This window comes from Zootoca vivipara, chromosome 2, assembly GCF_965207765.1.
Source record: "Zootoca vivipara chromosome 2, rZooViv2.hap1.1, whole genome shotgun sequence".
In the NCBI taxonomy this organism is placed as follows: Eukaryota; Metazoa; Chordata; class Lepidosauria; order Squamata; family Lacertidae; genus Zootoca; species Zootoca vivipara.
In genome coordinates this window covers 19,422,200-19,443,281 of record NC_142584.1, presented here as the reverse complement: position 1 = coordinate 19,443,281, position 21,082 = coordinate 19,422,200, and the positions used below count along the sequence as shown (strand labels likewise).

General features: G+C 45.9%; 1 protein-coding gene across 1 annotated transcript in view; it reads right to left on the bottom strand.

Annotated features, from left to right (window-relative positions):
- ERBB3 (erb-b2 receptor tyrosine kinase 3) overlaps positions 1–21,082 on the bottom strand; it is an 89,544-nt gene that overhangs the window by 7,710 nt on the left and 60,752 nt on the right. The window contains exons 9-27 of the mRNA XM_035103953.3: positions 20,700–20,820; positions 19,629–19,702; positions 17,039–17,129; positions 16,450–16,649; positions 15,473–15,605; positions 15,277–15,367; positions 13,891–14,045; positions 12,928–12,981; positions 9,779–9,920; positions 9,103–9,222; positions 8,589–8,687; positions 7,455–7,640; positions 5,525–5,680; positions 4,896–4,971; positions 3,878–4,024; positions 3,375–3,472; positions 2,323–2,472; positions 1,318–1,389; positions 341–608 (exon numbers count right to left, since the gene is read on the bottom strand). Coding sequence (XP_034959844.3) covers positions 341–608; positions 1,318–1,389; positions 2,323–2,472; positions 3,375–3,472; positions 3,878–4,024; positions 4,896–4,971; positions 5,525–5,680; positions 7,455–7,640; positions 8,589–8,687; positions 9,103–9,222; positions 9,779–9,920; positions 12,928–12,981; positions 13,891–14,045; positions 15,277–15,367; positions 15,473–15,605; positions 16,450–16,649; positions 17,039–17,129; positions 19,629–19,702; positions 20,700–20,820 — 2,433 coding nt within the window. The remainder of the gene's footprint in view (positions 1–340; positions 609–1,317; positions 1,390–2,322; positions 2,473–3,374; positions 3,473–3,877; positions 4,025–4,895; positions 4,972–5,524; positions 5,681–7,454; positions 7,641–8,588; positions 8,688–9,102; positions 9,223–9,778; positions 9,921–12,927; positions 12,982–13,890; positions 14,046–15,276; positions 15,368–15,472; positions 15,606–16,449; positions 16,650–17,038; positions 17,130–19,628; positions 19,703–20,699; positions 20,821–21,082) is intronic.

Below are 21,082 nucleotides of genomic sequence, written 5' to 3'. Positions count from 1 at the left end.
GGAACCTCCTTGGCAGCTAAAGCCTCAAATCAGTGAAGCTCAGCAGAACTGAGTGGAGCGAGTCAGAGGTAAACTTCTGGTGCACCCTAATTCCCTCCTGTGCAATAGAATTTCACTGCCCGCTTGATAAAGAACAGGCAAGGTGCTCACCAAGACCACCAAATGTTGGAGAAAGCCATGGCCCAGAGAAAGCCAGGACCAATGAGCTTCCCCTGCAGCTCTGATTCATTTCTACCCTACCCTTTCCACCTTGTATTGGTGCGGTCCATCCCAGTCCACCTAGGAGACTGTGGGCTGCATCTCAGTACCTTACAGACCCTCTCTGTGATGCTGTACTTACCTCTGCCATTTTGATCTGGCATGACGTAGCCATTGGCATCTTCCTCTCCGTCAGCACTCCCCATTGGGAGCATCAAGCTCTCTCGCTGAGACAGGTAGGCGCTGTCTCCCCGAGATCGCATGCTGCGGCACAGGCTCCCGGACAACGACAGGTCCTCGGTGAGGTCATAGTCAGAGGTTGTGCCCCGTCCCTCTGAGGACTCCGACACCGTGCGGCCAATCGACTCCTGCCTTATCCGCAAGGTCTGCCGGGAGCCCAGTCCAGTGCTCTGGGTTGCAAAGAATTAGAAATGGGCATATGATCAGTGGTCTGATGAGACCCCACAGGCTCCTATTTCTCCCTGCCTACTGGAAACACCAACTGCTCGCCCGTGGGAGCCTATAAAACATTGAACTAAACTCTCCAGAGTCTGGCTTCTCAGAAGTAAGTACTGTTGAATTCAGTGGGGGCTACTCTCAGCTAAGCAGAGTTGCAGTCTTACCAAAGAGGAGCTGGAACGATAGTCATTTGGTCGCTGTCTATTGCATGCCAACACAACTTGCGACCCAGTGGCCATGCCTGGCAGCGCACCAGGGACTCAATAACCTGCCCAGTCTTGTTGCCTGCCAAGGCAAAAGTTGTCAAGAGCTCGGCAAGCCGCAATAACATGGCTGGCAGGCCGCATTTGATTTGGTGGGTCACAAGCTGTGCCGGCGGGCCTGCTCTAGGGCTGATTGGCATGAGCGCAGCAAAGTCTCTGGCAGAGGCCTGTTCCAGCTATGCTGTCTATTAGGAGTTGCCAGGGATCAAATTGTGCAAAGCACATGCTCTGGCACTCAACCCTTCTACTCTACCCAAGTTAACAGCCTCCAAACAAACACACAAATTACACTGCCCCCCCACTCCCCTGTATCTGATGCTCTTCTCACTGGACATGCAACCCCTCCTTCTGTACACCAGCTCTGATTCCCATACAGATTTGGAGAAAAATCAAATACCTGGCGATTTCCACTGAGGCTGCTCTGATTCATGGGGATGTATCCAGCAGAAGGATTAAGAAGATTTGGGCTCTGGATGTTGTTTCAAACAAACAAACAAACAAACAAACAAACAAACAAACAAACAAACAAAAGTATATAGCAATGAGCTAGGGCAGGGCCAGAATTGGATTTATTAATTCAGTCTGTTTAGAATATTTGTTCAGCAAAAAGTTCTCAAGGCAGTTGACACAGCAAAATAGGGCAAGAATTAAAACATATTAAAAGATAAAAAGCACATTAGTTCTTAAGTTTCCAGTATGGTTTTACCATCTGCCCCCTTCCTCCCATTTCCCCTTATTGCTTTGAACAGGGGTCAGCAAACTTTTTCAGCAGGGGGCCGGTCCACTGTCCGTCAGACCTTGTGGGGGGCCGGACTATATTTTGGAAAAAAATATGAACGAATTCCTATGCCCCACAAATAACCCAGAGATGCATTTTAAATAAAAGCACACATTCTACTCATGTAAAAACACCAGGCAGGCCCCACAAATAACCCAGAGATGTGTTTTTAAATAAAAGGACACATTCTACTCATGTAAAAACATGCTGATTCCCAGACCATCCGCGGGCCAGATTGAGAAGGCGATTGGGCCACATCCGGCCCCCGGGCCTTAGTTTGGTTAGTTTGGGGACCCCTGCTTTGAAGGATAGGGTCAATTGGTGGAACAATGAGGGGAATAAATAATAATACTATGCCCTTTTTAAAATGTGTTTTTTGGGGGGGCTATTGGGTTGTTGTTTTTATTTTTATTAGCTATTTTGTGGTTTTATACCTTGATTTTATTCTGTGAACCGCCCTGAAACTCCCGGGTATGGGGCGGTATATAAAGTCAATTAACAACAACAACTATTATTATTAGGCATCATAGGCAAGGTTCAGGAGGATTTCTTAATTGTTTGAGGAGGTTGGAGTCTCTCCCCCACAAAGAATCAAGTGGGTAAGGGGAAGGGAACATCTCTTACCCGCATGGAGTCAATCCACTGCCTGGACGCAAAAAGGTTATTAAGCTCCTCCTCCTCCAACTCTGTCTCCACTTCCAGTGTCTCCATCTCGTCTAGCTCCTTTTCACTGAGTGTGGGTGGCTCAACTTGGGGAAGTGGCCCGCTCTCTCTCTGAGGGGAAGAAGGAAAAGGTATTACCCTCATAACACTTACGGACATCTTTCCATGCCCTACCAATGGCTGCTGAGCACCGGCACTTAAGCTCCCTAGTTGGGAGTGTCTAAATGAGAACAGAACATCCTGATCTATGAAGATTCGTTGGGCAGCATCTGGGTTTATAAAAGGAGAGGCACCCAGCCTCAGGTCTTCCTGGAAGCCCAACCCTGCAGGCCTAGATGCATGAAGCCTGGCTAGGGCAAGAGAAGAGCCGTGCGCCTCGTGCTCAGAGGCCTCCTCCCCTCCCTTCCTCCAAACTACCTATAAATTCAGAAAAGTAATCCTTGTTGACATATGTCTCATAATATCCAAAATCACATGCTCTGGAGTAAAAGCTGTTTTGTTGAAAAGTGGCTCAGGTAGGCAGCTCAGCAACAACGTGGGGAGATTTTCACATTTTCAAACAACTTCATATTTTTTTCTAAACGAAAACATCTAACGCTCTGAAGCTGATGACAAATTTAAGGGAGGAAATTCTTTTTTTTAAAAAGGCAGGCTGGTTTTTTTTTGTTGTTGTTCAGAAATTAACAAGATGAAACATGAGCAGGACCTAGCAAGTGTAACTAACTGTGCAGGACTGAGGGAGAGCAGCACAACTAAGACTCATGGTATTGATGGAGCATTTTTTAAAAAACAGCCAGACTCACTGAGTGCTTACCACCTGCAGAGTCTCTACAGCAGATGTGGGGAAACCCGTGACCTGATGTTGCTGGATTACAGCTCTCATCATCTCTTAGCTATTGGCCATGCTGGGTGTGAGGTTGATGAGAGCTGGAGCCCAACAATATACGGAGTTTCCCCGGTTTGATTTGTAGACTAGACAATAGGAAGGACATTGGGAGCAAGCCAGGACTAACCTTAATCACCAGGTAGCGAGGGGGGTCACGAGCCATACGTGTGAACTCATTGGCTAGCTCTTTGAAGGTGGGGCGGATGTTCTCGTCAATCATCCAGCCTGTGGGGTTAGAGAAGTTTGTGAGCATCGTTCAGGCAGATACCAGCCATGACAGCTTCTGTGGCCAGGGCAAGGCCACCAGCCTGTGGATTCTAGCTTAGGGCTTCCACTTGTCCTGCTGTTTTCCTCCAGGAAAACCCGATCTTTACCATTGAATCGGGGGGAAACATCAGTTGGGTTTTCCATGGATTGACATTTACTCTGATTCAGCACTAAAAAGTGGGTTTTCCCAAGGACAAGTGGAAAAACACTCAGACCCGTGCTTTCAAGGCACAGAACAAGTAGGAGTATGGGTGAGCCCCCAGCCAGTGCCATAATCTATTGGTCAAAGTGGGGTTACAAAGTGGGGAACTATTGAGTGACATTTCTCCCCAGGAGAGGAGAAAGTGTATTCTGGTCACGTACATTTTACCATCACCATGTAGACATCAATGGTGCAGATCTGGGGCTGCGAGAGGCGCTCCCCTTTCTCCAAAAGGTCAGGTACTTCTGAAAGGTGGATTCCGGCATAAGGCTCGTTTCCAAAGGTCATCATCTCCCACAACGTCACTCCTGGAGCAGGTGAAGGGACAGAAAACGCTCATGAACTGAATGCCGTGGGCCAGATTCAAGTAACTATCCCTGCCAGCATAAGTCCGTGCAACAGAGCTTCCACTAACACAACAGGGCTTTCCCTCCACCACCACCCACCCACCCACCACCCAAACTGGCTGAGGAGTGTGTGTGTTGGGAGAACCTGCAGAACAGCACATTGGGAGGGGGGTTGTGAACTGGGAGAGGGTAGATCATTCCATCGGAGAAACAGAAATGCTTGCACTGACAGAGCAACCTGCATAGCATTACGCTGAATTCCTCCCAGTAGATGTGGTACATTGGCTTGTCACAGACCCAAGGATATAGTGCACAAAAGCTCAGTGCAAGGGAATGGGCCAATGTGTCCCAGCTATGGCAAACAAGGCAGGAATTGCGCCAAGATGCCCTGGCTGCACAAGTCCCAGCATAGTGGGCATCAGAAGACTCAAATGTGGGTTCCAGCCTCTCCCAATAGGAGGCAGCGTAACTCCTTGAAGCGTAGGCACAGGCACAGAATAGGAAGCACCAGAGGGCAATGTTTCATAAATATTTGGTCAAACAATCAAATTGAACTAGGCGTGCCTTTCATTGGCAACAATGGCTAACCTAGAGAAGAAAGTCTCTTAGAACTTCATGCTGCAGTGGCACACTTAGGGAGGCTTGTGAACAAGCTCAAAGACTCCAATGATCACCTCTGCGGATCACTTTTCAACCTTGGTTGGGAACTGCACATAACTTAAGAGTCAGATAGTTTGCACTTGAACAGTTTTCTTGACTTCCAGAGACTTGCTATTGTGACAGATTTCCTGAAGGCAACCACAGTAGGAATCGGCTGGTCTGATATACCTACCGTAACTCCACACGTCACTTTGATGTGTATATTTTCCAAAATGTATGCTCTCCAACGCCATCCATTTTATCGGTGTCTAAAAAATATATAAGGCAGAATGACATAAATTATAATTAAGCTAGACACGCACATCACATTTGTAAGATTGCTTTCCAATCCGAATGCAACTCCGAAGTCAGAAGAACCATGCTAAACTGGATTTATTTCCTGTGAGATTCTAAAACTAAATTTTCACTCCTAATTACCTATTAAAACTCATTTTGAAAATCTCATTTTTCACCTCGTTTCCCTCCTCTTCTGAAACCTTTTCAGGTATTCAAGCCATTTCTTCTGTAATAATTTTCTTTCTTCTTGGATTTTTTAGTTCTATTGGCTACATGGGGTATGCAGTTCCCCACTCCATAGTCTGGTGGTTGTCATTCTGAACATGACAGAGACCCAAATGCAGAAACTGAATCTCTCTCTCTCTCTCTCTCTCTCTCTCTCTCTCTCTCTCTCTCTCTCTCTCTCTCTCTCACACACACACACACACACACACACACACACACAAATTTAGAAATGATAAAGTTACAAGAATCATCCTCTCTGCTGCCTGAGGTGTATCTCACTCTAGTCTAGCAGATACCAACCTTTATCTCATTGTAGAAGTATTTCTTGTCATCTGGATACAGCAAGTCGGCAATGCCAAAATCTGCCACCTGTACCTGGCTAGGGGATTTTACCAAAACATTGCGAGCAGCAAGGTTGCGATGGACCATGCGGTGTTCCTCCAGGTAATACATGCCCTTAACATAGAGAAGGAGAAACAGATGAATGTGCCTGGATTTGTTTTGGGTTCGAACATCTGATTCACAGGGGCAATCTTCTACCCAGGCCCAACCTATATATTTAGGCCCTTCCCACCATAATGAAAATCAAGTATTCCCCCCATAATGAAAATCAAGTATTTCACACAAAAGGAGGAGGCAGCAAGCCCTGAAATTGATGCATATTCTGTGTTTCTAAATACCATTGCCAGTGGTGGAGCAAGAAGATGTGCTGGGCAGGAAGGTAAGGATCTAGAAGTTAAGTTAAAATACATTTTGTGGATTTCTGCTGCGTAGTGGCATTTTCCACATTCCCACACTGACTCATCTGCTGAGGAACCAGCCCCCAGAATATCTGAGATGGAATTCCAGCACATGATAGAAAACTCTGGAACTTGTTCAAGGGGCATGCCCTGCGTTCACGCTAGGCCTGCCGAGGCATGTTGGTGCTCGGCTCTCTCAATTCACGCAATCTAGAACGCACCCAACACACCTGCATAGGGCAGGGGAAGTTTGATTAACTGAAGACAAATGGACTTTTCTGGGAAGTTTTTTCTGGTATTGCTGAGAAACTGCCTGATAACCTTTCAAGGGCCTGCAAGGCTCCCGGAACATCATCGGAAAGCCACTAGTTTGGACTAGTTTTGATGGTGTGGCAAACATTCAGCATGATTCTTTTCTTAGGTGCTTGTTGGCATTCTGCAACGAGCCACAATTATGTATTGCATAACTAAATTAGCAGATCAAAACTGTGCTAATTACACAATTTACACTCACCCTAGCCAATTGCTTATCCTAATAATGGAGTTTGACTGCTGTCTCCAGTCACCACTTCCAATCAAGTGCCCAATCCCAACTGCTGGCCATCCTCAGTGACCACAGTCTTCTCATGGTAGCAGTCCATGCGGCAGGGCATGGACTCGCTCTCCATCACTACTATGACTTACTGGGAGCGGGGGGGGGGCGCAGCGGCGAGCCCAGCACAGTGCAAATGTGGCAGTGTGCAGCACTGTGCTGACCTCAGCACCACCTTGCCTCCCCTGTCCCCTGCCCTGTTTCACTGACTCCTACCGGCTTTTGGGTTCTGTTTCGCTCCATCCTTCATCCCAACCCCTCACACCACTGACGACACCAGCAACGGGACTTGTCTGATTTGTCTCCATTTCTGTTTTATATGTTGTCCATGTTTAAGGTTCAGTATGTATTTGCCGGAAGTTCTCTCCGGAAAACAGAAGGAAGGCAGCCTCTCCCTCTGAATTCTGGCAGTTCTTTCATCCCACTGAAACCCCTGGTGCCCTGTCCTGTGCCATTCTTATTTCTTAGGAGCTGTCCTGGTCCAGTGCCATAATCCACTGGGGGAAAGCAGCAAGACTCTAAGCGACAAAGCTTGGGATACAGGGGCTGTTAAGGTTCCTTACAGGATGCAGCAATCAGAAAGCTAAACCAGAACTTGGTCATTTGTATTGAACAAAACAGAAGGTTGCCTCAATTAAACAAACCAGAACAGCACCAGGAAACTCATGGCTCCACCCAGATACACCTTAGCCCGGTGCCACCTAGTGGTTAAGCTGTCTTATGACACTATCCATTGCCTTCAATAATGCTTGGGATACTCCCTCAATATTTTGAATGCAAGTGGTTCTTTAAAAAAATCCAATATTCTGGGATAGATTACCCCCAGTCTTAATTGTCCCGGGGAAGACCCTTTAATTAAACCCCCCCCCCCAAATTCCTCTCCAAAACCCATACATACCTTGGCAATCTGCACACACCAGTTGAGCATCAGCTGTGGGCCAATGGCATCTTTGTTTTTGCGGACATACTCCAGCAGCGAGCCGAGGTCGAGGAACTGGGTGACCAGTTGCAGTTGGGTGCCAGTACAGATACCCAAGAGACGGACAATATAAGCATGGTCTAGGCTACCTATCGCCATCATGTGCTGTACATAGTAAAAGCAGAAACAAAACACACACAAAAATGAAATAACAGCATCGGAGCAGAAGTACCAAAACGCCACGTTACACCCCAAAGAGAAGGAACTTGCAAAATTGCAAGAAAAATTACAGGGTAGTGCTAAGTGTAGGCAGAGACAAGAATGATACCAGTTAGACAAGGTTCCCCATGGACAGCTCACTGCCCAAGATGAGCAAGTTGGCTTGCCTGTGCATGCGCAGCTGGTCACCTTCCTTCTCTAGCAGTGATGCAGAAAAACCTCCAAGATGATGCCAGGCACATGCCTTGCCCACCGGTTTCCAAGGTCAGATGGATTGCATCACCCAAGAGGAATCATCTCAAAAGCCTGCTTGCAATGCACATCACCTTGAAGGGGCTTTCCCTCCACCACTAGAGAGCAAGTGATTTTCGATGCTCGTATTCCTAGGTATCTGCTGCACAAATTTGCCGCCCAAATTGTACCCCAACTCTGCTTAAAGTTCACCCAGAATCCGGGTGAGTTGGGTCAGCTCTTTCCATCCATGCTTTCCCCAATTTAGATAATCCTCCCTACCTGCCACCCCAAATTCCAAGCCACGGAGCCAGGATACCCATATCGCACTTGCCTTTTATTCCTTTACTGCTAATAGCAACTTGTGGAAAGGTATTTGAACTGGGGAAATGGTTAAACACACACTGCCCACTTCACTGTGCCCTCAATCCAAATTACTCCCTATGGCTACTTTTAAGCAAAGAAAGAGAAATATTGGGATATACAGTTCTGGATTTTCCATGGCATATCTAATTGAACGCCCTCTTCCCCTATGTCTGGCGTGTTTCTCAAGGGGACTACAAAAACAAGCATGAAACAGTGAAGGCCATGTTCAGTAAACTTTCCAAAGTGACCCGGGGAGGCCAGTCCCATCTCCTCCTTGCATGCCACTGTAGCACTTACATCCGTGACAGCATGGAATGTCTGCCGGCCACTTGGGTCTTGGATTACTTTGATGCTCACAGGGATCTTGATGGAGTCTCCTTCTGGAATCCAGACACCCTGATGGAGAGGGGAAGAGAAGATAAACCATATTGTTGATCTGAGGATCTATTTATTATCAAACTAGTAACTGCTGAGGACTCTTCCAAGACCTCAACTCTCATCCAAGATGGAAGCAAACACTGATTTTTCATTTACCATTAGGATCTCAGCCCCTATTTCCATTCTCATATTCTTGAAGCAGGAAAAGGTAGTTTCTCTCCCACTCTAAATGTCCTGCACAAAATCCTGGAGCACCCCGCCACCCGGATAAGGCCTGCTTCCAAGCAGTCTAATCCATCTATGTCCCATCTCTGGGTCCATCTCTGTAGCAATCTTCTAGCTCTGAACCCCTCTTCAAAGGCAGCACACTGTTCTCTGCCTCTACTTAAACCAGCCAGAAGCAGAAGCTGTTCCTCCCAAGTCTCAGGCTTACTTTGTGCACTGTCCCAAACACTCCGGATCCTAAAACTTTCAGCTTCTTTAATTCTGTCTCCTTGAAGATTCGAGCCAGGACTTTATTGGCTTTCTCGCTGGGATCCAGGGGCTCCAAACTCTACAGAGAAGAAAGAGACCCAGAGACAGACAAATAATTTAATCCATGGTCGTCAAGAATCCCTGTTTGAAAAGGACATCACAATTCACCGTCACTTTGCTCCTAATTGACTTTGCAGCATTCCTGGTTTTTTTAAACATGTGTTCCTGTTCTTTTTTTGGCGGGGTGGGGGGCTGTCTGTCTGCAGCTACGTCTAGGACAGCTGCTGGATACAACTGTGGTGCCAAACAAACCCATCTGTGAAATCCTTTCAAACACTTAAGCTAACCCTTACTTTCTACTGGAGTTGATAGCAGCAATGAAGAGGATTTTCTAATTCTATAAAAGACCCATTGAACAGGCACTCTTAATTCCAAAAGATGCCAAGCTACAAATAAAGTGTCACTTCATTGCCCCTGTTTCTCCTTCATGCCCAATGTCCCTCGTTGGAAAGAGCCCACAATCAGACTCCTGGATAACCGCTCACCTACTTAACTGCCATATATTCAAAGCTGGGTCAGACCAATGGCCCCCAAAACCCAAGTGTGTGTGGGGTGACACAAGTTTACAGTCTCACCTCTCCTCTCTCCAGGTATCTGCGCATGGCTCGCTTCTTCTGAATCTTCTTGCCACGGCAATACAGAAAGGTGAGTAAGATGCAGGAACACATGGCAAAGAGGCAGCCTACAACTGTCAAAGCAATCACTGTCGGAGCTAACCTGGAATGCAGAAGAGAATTTTTCCATAATTCCTTGCCCCTCCGATGACTAGAAGAGGCAGAATAAATGGGCAAATAGAGGGAAATGGGCTTAACTTATTTGGGAGGGGGATAAATCTTATCGACCTTACAAGGGTCATTGAGAATAATAAATGTGAAATGCACAAAGATGTATACTAAGCATTGTTGTTCTGAGTCACAGAAGTATCCAATTCCGCCCCCCCCCCTGGTGCAGAATAATACTCATAATCATTTTTCATGCAGTTCATACTAAAGATGGGTGACAGCAAGACGCATCAGTACAACAAGAACCATGTGTTTGGCACATGAAGCAAGAGGTGCAGCCACCAGAGGTAAATTCTCTTCAGTGTTTCTCAGTGTCCTAAACATCCCCAACATTGAAGGAATTGGCAATGGTTCTGCCTGTCCTTCTGCAGGACTTTTGCAACTGGCAATCCTTTCATCCCAGAGCTGGCCCCGTGCCAATCTTCATTACTGTATTCCGCACACCCCACCCCACGTCCCAGAGGCTCAATACAAGTTGCAAAATGCAAACAAAACCTAAGGAATATACAAACACGCTAAAGCTACAATGTCGTGAAAGGCAAGTCCTTTCCTTGGCCAAACAAAGCTCAATATCATAGGGGCTTGTTTTCCCAAGGGAGCGGGGAGCCCACCATCTCAGCACGTTGCGACGCGACCCTCAAATGCTTTTTCCTCGTCATGTCCCATATTCACAGGACAATTTGCACAGAGGACATTGGACAACTGGCAGAGGGGCAGCAAAAGGAACTTTCACGTGGTGGTGGGATCTTCCTCCACCTCGTAAGGGAGGAAAAGAGTGCGGGAAGGAGATCAAAGCGCAAGGATCCACTCCCTCCAGCAACAGGCAGAGGCCTGCCACGGCCCTGCCCTCCTTTCATGCCGCCCACAAAGGCCTCCAGGCAAACTGGCATTGGTGGGAGAGAGCGGGGGTGTGATTGTGAATGGAAAAGAAAGGTGGGAGTATGGTTGAGGGGAATAGCCTTTTCAAGCATCCATTGGGTAAGGCAGATAACCTTTTTTTTTTTTTTAGTTCTCCCTCTAAAATCAATAGCCTGCGAGTTCTTTTTATGTTCTTTCTGACAAGTGTGAGTGTCTGAGACCCCTTTGTTGACACAAGAGCCTGCCTCCTCAGTGGAAGGACCATAGAAAGGTGGCAACAATTGGCAGCGAGAGAGAAAGGCTGCAATCTTGGCCGGTTTCCCTGCCTTGGCCTGCTGAGGTCTTGGCAGGTGCGACGAACCCAGGATGTTGTCACCAATTAATACGACAATCCCGGCGTTGTCAGTAAACTTCAGATGATTCCACCTAATATGTGCGGATCCCACCAATGTGATGTGCCTCCCTTTCTATACCACTAGCAGAGTGTTGAAGGAAATTGGTTATTTCACAAACAACCCACCTATCCTTCTTCCTCACAAATAAACTGCCTGTTTATGTTTGGGGTCTGCTAGTAATCGAAGTGCAGTTCCAGTTCTCCCAATAACGTGGCTCAGTATCCCTTTTTAACTCCCGGCAAGTGTATCAGGAACCACCTTGTGCTCACAGTCAGGATTCCCTCTTTTACCTAAGGTTCACCCCAGCAGCCTGTTGCTACTTTGTGGCACCTTCTTCCTGGCACTTGTCTTCCCTGGGCTTGACCTTGAGGTTTTAAACTATTTTCCTGCTCCTCAGGTTTAGTCTAACCTCCTCACTACAGTCACCACCCTCTTGAGTTAGGATCATAGCTGCCAAGTTTTCCCTTTTCTCGCGAGGAAGCCTATTCAGCATAAGGGAAAATCCCTTTAAAAAAGGGATAACTTGGCAGCTATGGTTAGGATACTTCACTGGAATAACAAGGCACAACCGTTTTTAACGTAACATTTAAGAAAGCTTTATTAAACTAGAGGACATGTAAAATGCGTAATGGTTTCATGCGTATAAGGTCTTAGATCATGTTCTTAGTTACAGATAACATTGGCTGAATAATATAGTTCTAATAAACTTCTCCAAAAACACTCTAATATCTCCTATCCACATGCTCCCGCTCCCAAAACCCCTCTCAACTCTATCAACTGAAATAACTGCTCCCCATTCCTTTCAAACTCAAGGCAGTCCCGCCCCTCAGGAATGGAATGCGTCACTCAACAAGGAGGTTGGGATTAACACTTTCCACCCTGGAGTTATATCGCAAGCCAGCCCAGTCCGTTACAGCAGGCCTCAGACGGCAGCTCCTTAAAGCACCGGCATCTGAAACAAGGTGAATTTGGGAGAGGATTCATGTTTCATTTTCGAAAAGCAACTTAAGAAACAAGTGCCCCCCTGGCTGAGAAATCAGGAGGAGGCAGAAAGGGATAGGGGTGGCGGCAAGGAGGGACATAATTTGATTAAAAGCAAAAAAATAAAAAAAATAAAATCCTTCCAGTAGCACCTTAGAGACCAACTAAGTTTGTCATTGGTATGAGCTTTCGTGTGCATGCACACTTCTTCAGATTCTTCAGATTAAAAGCCTTTGACATAATTTGAAGGGAAAAAAGGCCAAACCATTTGAAAAATCCTGCAATTTCAAGCAGGAATATCTTACCTAGACATTAGAAGCTATGCTATGGGCTAATGGCTATTAAACAGTACACAGAAGCTGTTGAGGTTAACTACCAGGTGACGGGGGCAAACCCTTGGGAGAAAGACTTTATCTGGTCTCCAGTGGGTTTAGTCCATATTAACACAACAATAGCAATATTGTTTAGCTTTTATATAACAACTTTTAAGTGTTCAAAGTGCTCCATGCACATTATTTCAACCATCCTCGCAGCTACCTTTTAAGGTAGGTAAGGGATGGAACCTAGGAACTTGAATGCAAATATGCTGCTCTGCCATTGACCTTCATGATCTCTTAGTATTTGTAATCTGTAAGCATAAGCACACTTGGGGGGGATTAATAAAGCTATCCCCGCACCCTCATTGGGTGAAGGGGTGCTGATAGGTACCTGGGAACAGGCAGTTCCTCTATGAAGCAATCTTCAAGCTGTGGTCCATCACACCTATAAGGAATGAAATCTAATAATTATCCTGGGAGACAGAGAATCCAAGAATCTAGAGAAACAGCCTCTAGCAGGAAAGTAAAAAACCACAAACCCCAGTTTCCATCTGCCATAGACAGTATATAACATACTGCTCACCCCTAGTTGACAACTAACTATGATTTAGGCCAGGTATCCCCAAACTCGGCCCTCCAGATGTTTTGGGACTACAATTCCCATCATTCCTGACCACTGGTCTTGTTAGCTAGGGGTGATGGGAGTTGTAGTCCCCAAACATTTGGAGGGCAGAGTTTGGGAATGCTAGATTTAGGCTGACAGGCATAATTTAAAAGTGTTCGTTTTGCTCCCTTAGCTGCAAAAGCATTTAAACGGTAGCCGGTCAGGGCTCAAATGTGTGCAATGATTTTATAAAGTGTCATATTGATGCAACACATTCACTAACAATTCATATATATATATATATATATATATATATATATATATATATATATATAATTTTCAAACATTTTCACAATCACCTTCAAATCCAATACATTGTCTCGTAAGGTGGCTTCTCACCACCACCTCCACAGTGTTTTTACCCAAACCTTTTCCACTGCATTATATCTTCATCTATTGCAGAACATTTCTCTGCTTCAATTATTTTGTCATTTTTCTTCCGCTGCTTTTATCTCAAATCCCGCCCATGATTTCATTTGACTGCAATGTTGTTGTTTTTAACAGTCCGCATGCGCTTTTACAGAAGAGGTGCTGTTGGTTCTTCTTCGCTTATCTTTTCCCTTCCCTGATCATTTACTTCTTTTCAAAACACAAGTCACTCGGCTGCACTTTACGATGATGCTATCTGCATGCAACATTCTATGAAAATAAATTAGGTATTATTGCCGAAACGCCTGATTTCTCACTTACCCCCGCGTGCAGTTCTCATGGCACGGCCGGCACTCATTGTTGGCAGAGGGGAACTTGAAGATGAGCCCCTTTACCCCTACGATGCCTTCAGGGCAGTTTTCAACACAGTGCGGCCCATCCTGGTAGTTAGCACAATTCATACAGGCATCAGGACCCTGAGGAGCAAGAGGAGGTGAAATTATTTGAAGAGACAGCTCAGTAATAGAGCAACTGCTTTGCATGCAGAAGATCCCGGGTTCAATTCCTGGCATCTGAGAAGAACATACTGAATGTGACCTTGGGCTTAGCAGTGCCTGCATCTTTCCCTATTCTTTCTGAAACTGTAAATAAAGCTTTCAGTAAAAGTAATCTCTAGCATTCCCTCCACAGATCTCTGCATGGTCTGAACTTTCTATAACTAGCAGGACGACAATAGGCATATCCCAAGGTGTTGGCCACCCAAGCATCTGCAACCTGTGGCCTGAAATGTAAGCCCTAATATTGCCTTGCAAAGTGACAGGGGGAACTGGGTACCCTCTCCTGCATTTAATCTCATTGAGATCTGGGTCATCTGGCCCTGAAAGCAGCTCCATTCATTAAATAAAGGCGGCGGCAGCCAGAAGCAGGGACTTTGTGACTTTGGAATCTTCTTCCTGATGAGGAATAACAATCTGCATCTTTTTCAGCAGGAATTTGCCTCAATTTGTTTTGTTCTGCAGATACTTCTTTGTAATTTGTTGTGTGTTTTTGTGTATTACTGTTTCAATATGCTTTATGTTTTTGTTACGATCTGTTCACTGGTTTTGAGCTTTGGAAAATAAGTTTATAATTATATGCAATGCACCAATAGGTGTGGGCCTGCCTCTCTGCATCCACTTTCCTCAGCCCTTTATACTATAGAGTAAGCGCAATCCTAAAAGTATGCCATTACCCCCCAAACAATTGCTTGCAACGCTTGTACACCTGGCCAAGTGCTTAAAAAGAAAGCAACGTAACAAGGAGGCAGGCAAGATGTACTGGAGTAGGCCCCGATTCCACAGCCTGAAACCTATACCTCAAAGGCCATTACTTTCCATAGGAGACCTAGTACCTGATAAGATATTGGAACACAGGCACTGCTCCAAGTATTATCACTAAGAGAGGAGCAGGGCCTTTGTTGCTTTGTCCCCAGAGCTATGAAATAACCTCCCAAAAGTGGTTCATTTGAGCACTAGTTTCCTGGCTTTCAGGAAAGGCGGGATCTGTTTAGGAAAAGCATATAGCTTAACTGCAGCTCTTTCACATTATTTTATGTGTTCTAAGCTGCCTTGAACATCTGCAAAGGTTGGCTATAAAACGCACACAGACCTTTGACACTCCACCAACCCTTTCCCACCACTCCAGAGAAGCTATGTGACATTGCCATACCGATCCATTGCAGGTTAGGCCTCCTTCAATCTTCTGGCACTGTGGGTGGCATGGGAAGCACACCCCGTCTTGTGCAAATTCTCGAATGTCCCTACGCAGAGCAGAGAAGGAGAGGAGAGAAGTTATACCCTTGGGGCCAGGGTGGAACGAGAAGGCAAAAAGGGAAGCTTTGTGTCCATGGCTGGTGATTTCTTACCCCTCATAGAAGCTGCAGGAGTCAACACAGGTTCCGTCACGGCTGTAGTTAAGGCAGGAGACACACTGATCCGGGCCAGGACCCCAACAGCCATCGGTGGAGCAAAGAGGATGACAGACCTTCCCCTCTTGGGCTGGGAGAGAAACAGAGTGTCTGGATCACATCTGGGACCAGGGCTCCATTTTAAGTTGGGGGAGGGGCATGTGCTCCCTAGAATGAAATGCTTCAAGTCCCTTTCCCACCTCCCTGACCCATCTGTGGACAAACCAACAAAATGGGGAAAGTCATAGATTTACTATTTTAAACCCAACATCATTTGGCTATAGCAGGGGTACGATTCTCTAGATGTCTGTCCATAGAAACAACTTTATTCCAGTTAAGACTAACTAGCACAGGGGTCAGCAAAATTTTTCAGCAGGGGACCAGTCCACTGTCCCTCAGACCTTGTGGGGGGCCGGACTATGGAGAGTGCACAATCATTCTGCCACCAGAACATATGGGTGGGATTCAACTAATTTGAATCCCACTAGCGGAAAGCCACACAAGGACTTCCACTAGTGCATGGGGTTCCCCCCTTCATGTCCTGAAATCGGCTGGCGGGGAGGGGCGGTTGATCAGTGAGAGTGACTGACCCCTCTAAAGGATAAGAGAATGTTGAAACTCCTTTGAATGAGTTGTTTGGTTTTGTTGATGGCAAACATACTTGGTACACTTTGACCTGTGAATCTTTGCTGACGAAGAATAGTCGAAACAGGGCCTTGTCCTGATTTTTACTGGAATTTACCTTTATTTGCCTTCAATATTGGGATTGGTTCCTATTTAAACTCCGCATCACATCAATAAAACCTTGTGAAGATTTATTTGAAATCCATCTTCTTTTGGCCTGAGTTCTTGCAATTTATCGTTTATTTCTGGCCTAGTGACAAGCACCGAGTCCCCTAACTCTAGGCTCCCTTATCTACAGCTTGCCCACTCACTGCATTTCCTGGCAGGTTTGTTGCTCTTGATGTCAAGGTCCGAACGCCGGCGGGAGAGACGTTCCCAGTTGACCGTGTTGTAATAGCAAAGCTGCCGGTTCTCGGCGATGTAGACCTTGCCGGCACTGATCTCCCTAAGCGAGCGGAAGTCCAAAGAGGTCACATTCATGTTCTTCATGATCAGCAGCGAAAAGCCACGGCTAGGAAAAGCACAAACCAAAGCATCAGCCTCAGGAAAAGGAGGAATGGGGACTATGTTTTGTGGCTGGGAAGGAACAGCTAGTTTCTATGGTTTGCAACCCTGGGGAGGGGTCTGCCTATACAACAAGCATGAGCAACTGGCAGACCGAGGTCCCAATCCGGCCCTGCTGTCCACCAAGCCCTGCACAAAATATATAGAAGCATGGATTTAGGTGGGGAGGTGACTAGTTTCCAGATTCAGCCGCTCTTAATGCTGTGACTTTTCAGAATGGCATTAAAACAGCTGCTGTTCCACAGATAGCCTTAGGCATCACCAGAACAATGAAGCCTAAGACTCCTTCTGCAACTCGCAAGGTGAAGGAGGGTTGACCAAGAGAGCAATTCTTACTTATACAAGCTGCGTCCACCAATGATTTCCAAGTTGGAGAAGACGCTTAAGTTGTGCATGTGTTTGGGCCACGACTGGATGTTCAGGTAACCTAGGATCAAGGATACAAGGTCAGTGATCTCTGGTGCAACTTTCCCTAAGCATTCTCCCATCATCTCAAGAGTCCTTAGCTCTCTGGTCTCTATGCCACCTTCTGGGCTCAAGCGTATACAAATGTCACTGTTTCCTCCAGCTTCCACATAGTCATAGAGCAGATGCCACTCTCAAGGAGTGCTGTACTGCTTTTTTGCAAGCTCCCCTTTCTAGCAGGTCACCTGGCTATTTCTCCTTGTGGTGCACTGAGGGTTCTACATTGATCTGAGAGTCCCTAGGCTGCTCCTGCCCCACCCAGGCTGGAGTCAATTACACCCTGCACTGGGTCAATCTCGGCCCAGTCCCAGGCAGGCGTGGGAAAGAATCTGAACCCAGTAGCTTCCCCCAGTGAACAAGGAGTAAGGATAGGATAACTTGGTCTTTCCCCAGCAATCCACAGTCCCTTCTCAACTCACATGCATTCCTAAGCCATATTAGGTAAAGGTAAAGGGACCCCTGACCATTAAGTCCATTCGTGCCTGACTCTGGGATTGCGGTGCTCATCTCACGTTATTGGCCGAGGGAGCCGGCGTATAGCTTCCAGGTCATGTGGCCAGCATGACAAAGCCATATTACCACTCTCTAAATTTCTATCTACTCTTCCTGCTTATATACTAAAATCACACTGGGTACCATATCAAACATTTTATTATTTATATAGGTCTTGATTGTCAAAAATTTTTTAAAAAACCAAAAACCTCAAAGTGCTTTCCAAAAACAGAATGAACATTAGCAGTAAAAAAAACCCCACACCCAACTATTTAATACATTTAAAAAATAATTAAAACCAACGGTAAGCTAAAAACCAGATTAAAACGCACATCAACATTCTAGGTGTCTAGATAGGCTTGACTAAATAAAAAACGTTTTTAGCGAGCACCGAAAAGAGTACAGTAAAGGCACCTGTCTGGTGTAAATAGGCAGGGAGCTCCAAAATATAAGGCTCATCCAGACTTCCTTCCATGCTACATATCTAGACACAGGCCCACAATTTAGAGTGCCATGTTCGAACGCTCTTTTTAGGTTTTGTTTTTTTCAGTCCTGTGCTGTCCCTGCGAAAACCCGCTCTATACCGCTGAATTGGAGCAAATGGCAATCCACTTGTGTGAAAGAGAAAATGCTTTACCCCCTGCTATTGCATCCCTCAAGCCACCCTAAAACCGCTGAAATAGTATAATTGTGAAATAGAAGCAATGGATTGACCTTGCCCAGGACAAAGCCTGTTTACTCTTGACCATAAGCTGATGCAGTGATGGGCAAAGGGTTGTTTATTTAATGCCATGTGTACTGCAGACACACAGCGAAGGGCAAAGGGTAGCTGGTGAGCTAATAAGATAAAGAATATGCATAGCAATGAAGGTCATTAGATATTTCAGATAATTCAATGCATGCGTCTATGCTAGCGTGCAGGGTTTTAGGATTATTCTGACCAAAACATGGAGATGTCGTGCCATGGGTGATGTGGAATGAACAACGCGGAAGTTATTAGCATGACGTATGATGTTTGAAAGCTGTGTGAAACCTGTGGTCATTATAGTACCCATCACTTATGGGACTGTCCTTTACTGCGGTAAAGTTAATAAAATGGTACTGTCTTGCTTGAAAATTGGTTGCGCTTATTATTTAATTCCCTACCTGGGACGAACCTGAGAGGTGGTTTTAGCCACTTCCTTGACATGCCATTTGTTCCAGTTCAGGGACAAAGAACAGGTTTTTCTGGATAAAGGGGGGATGAGGGGAACACTAGGACATGGTGCATTAAAGTGTGGAACCTGTGCCTAGAAAGCACAGGGCAAAAAGCAACTGTGGATGAGCCTTAAAAGATCAATTTCTTTAAAATGTGGGACAAGTATTATATGGCACCTTGTAACAGTGCCAGCTCCGCAGACAGAAGTGGTTGAGTGGGCATTGGCAATTTCAGAGGTAAACTGGTCCCAATTTTTCCAAGGCTTTACATACTAATAGTAAAACTTTGAACTTGGCCCAGTAGCAAATTGGCAACCGGTGCAGGTCTCTAAGCAGAGGTGTCATGTGCTGACAGGGTCTCACCCCTGGCAATCAGGCTGCAGCATTCTGCACCAACTGCAGCTTCCAATCAAGCATGAGAAAAGCCCAATGTAAAGCACACTGTAGTCATCTGAATATGAAATAACAAGTGTGTGAACTACTATGGGCAAGTTTTCCTAGTCCAGGAATGGTCATAGCTGTTGTAGAAGTTTCAGCTGGTAAAGGGGTGCTTCTAACCACTGAGCCTACCTGGGCTTCCAGTGACAAAGCTGGACCCAGATGCAGCTACAAAAACTCCACTTTTGTGGGGATTGCAACCCCATCCAGGGCAGCAATTTGACCAGTTTCTCAGACACGGGAGCCACTCGCCCACAGAGATCGAAAGAGACAGAGTCATTTCTTACAACCCACATTGCTCTTGACACAGAGAGCTCCCTGCACCCCAGTTCACCTGTGATCTCTCGCACTGTCTGGAAGATCTTGAGTTTATCTGGGTCCAGGGGAGCTATGTCGTGCCAGGGGTCTCTGCAGAACAAGAGCAGAAACGGTCAGAACTAGCGGACAACCTCAAAGTGGAACCAGCCTTTTTCTTCAAGAGCTGCTATGCATGATGACTTACCAGAGGATGGTAATCCCTGCACTCGCAACGCTGATGTTATTTACATGGCTGTGAGGACATTGCAAGACTGTGCTGAGCTTACAAGCCACAAACCAACCCCCAGCTAATCAAGGGCTCATTCCTCATCCTGGTTGTCTGTTAGCCCATTAAATGAAAAGGTGCCCCAGTCAGTACCTGCCAAAGGTGGAGCTGATATGGCATATTTATCACCTCTGCAATAAAAGAGATGTGATGTCTACAACTAGTCTGGTGACTGGGAGTGGCCACCGGGACCATATAACACCGGTCCTAAAGGAACTTCAGTGGCCCCCACTACGTTTCCAAGCACAATTCAAAGTGTTGGTGCTGACCTTTAAACCCCTAAATGGCCTTGGCCCTATATACCTGAAGGAGAGTCTCCACCCCCGTCACTCAGCCCAGACACTGAGGTCTACTCCCAAGGGTCTTCTGCTGGTTCCCTCACTGCAAGAAGCAAAGTTACAGGGAACCAGGTAGAGCACCCTCCCTTCAGATGTCAAGGAAATAAACAACTATCTGACTTTCAGAAGACATCTGAAGGCAGCCCTGTTTAGGGAAGTTTTTAAGGACTGATGTTTTTAGATATTTTGTAAGCCACCTAGAGCGGCTGTGGGGAAACCCATCCAGATGTGTGGGGTATAAATAATAAAATTATTATTATTACAACTCTAGACCTACTAGCCTCTTAGATATGCCCTCCAAATTATACACACAATATTTATTAAATAAAATCCAAGAATGGAATCGTAACCAATCCATTATAGATGCTGAACAAGCCCCAATCAATTTGGTAGATGCTACTGCTGCACTGCTGTTACCTAGCCACTCTGTCCCAACTCACAAGAAGTTATATCTTAGTGTAGAGAACAATCTATGCATACTTACCCTACAAGACCAGTGATAAGGAAGTCCAGGTTGCCCAAGATTTTCGTGCAGTTGATAAAGCTGTCAATATTGCTGGAATCCACTGTCTGATACTTGTTTCCAATTCCAGTCCCTTCACAAGCTGGAAACAAGGCAGGGGGTCAGGGTTAAATGTTTCAAAGAGGTGAAAGCTACTAGCTTAACATCTCTCCACACAGCTCCCTAACATGTCCCCAGAGAAATGTTTTTCTTTCTGACTATCGGTCGAATAAAGTATTTTGATTTGATGTCCCCAGAGCTGATGGAATAGGCAAAAATGACTTGGTAATTGGGATCAGTCCCAAGTTTATATATGTATTTTTTTTATAAAAAAACTTTTCAATGAGGTTGTACAGCAGGAAAAA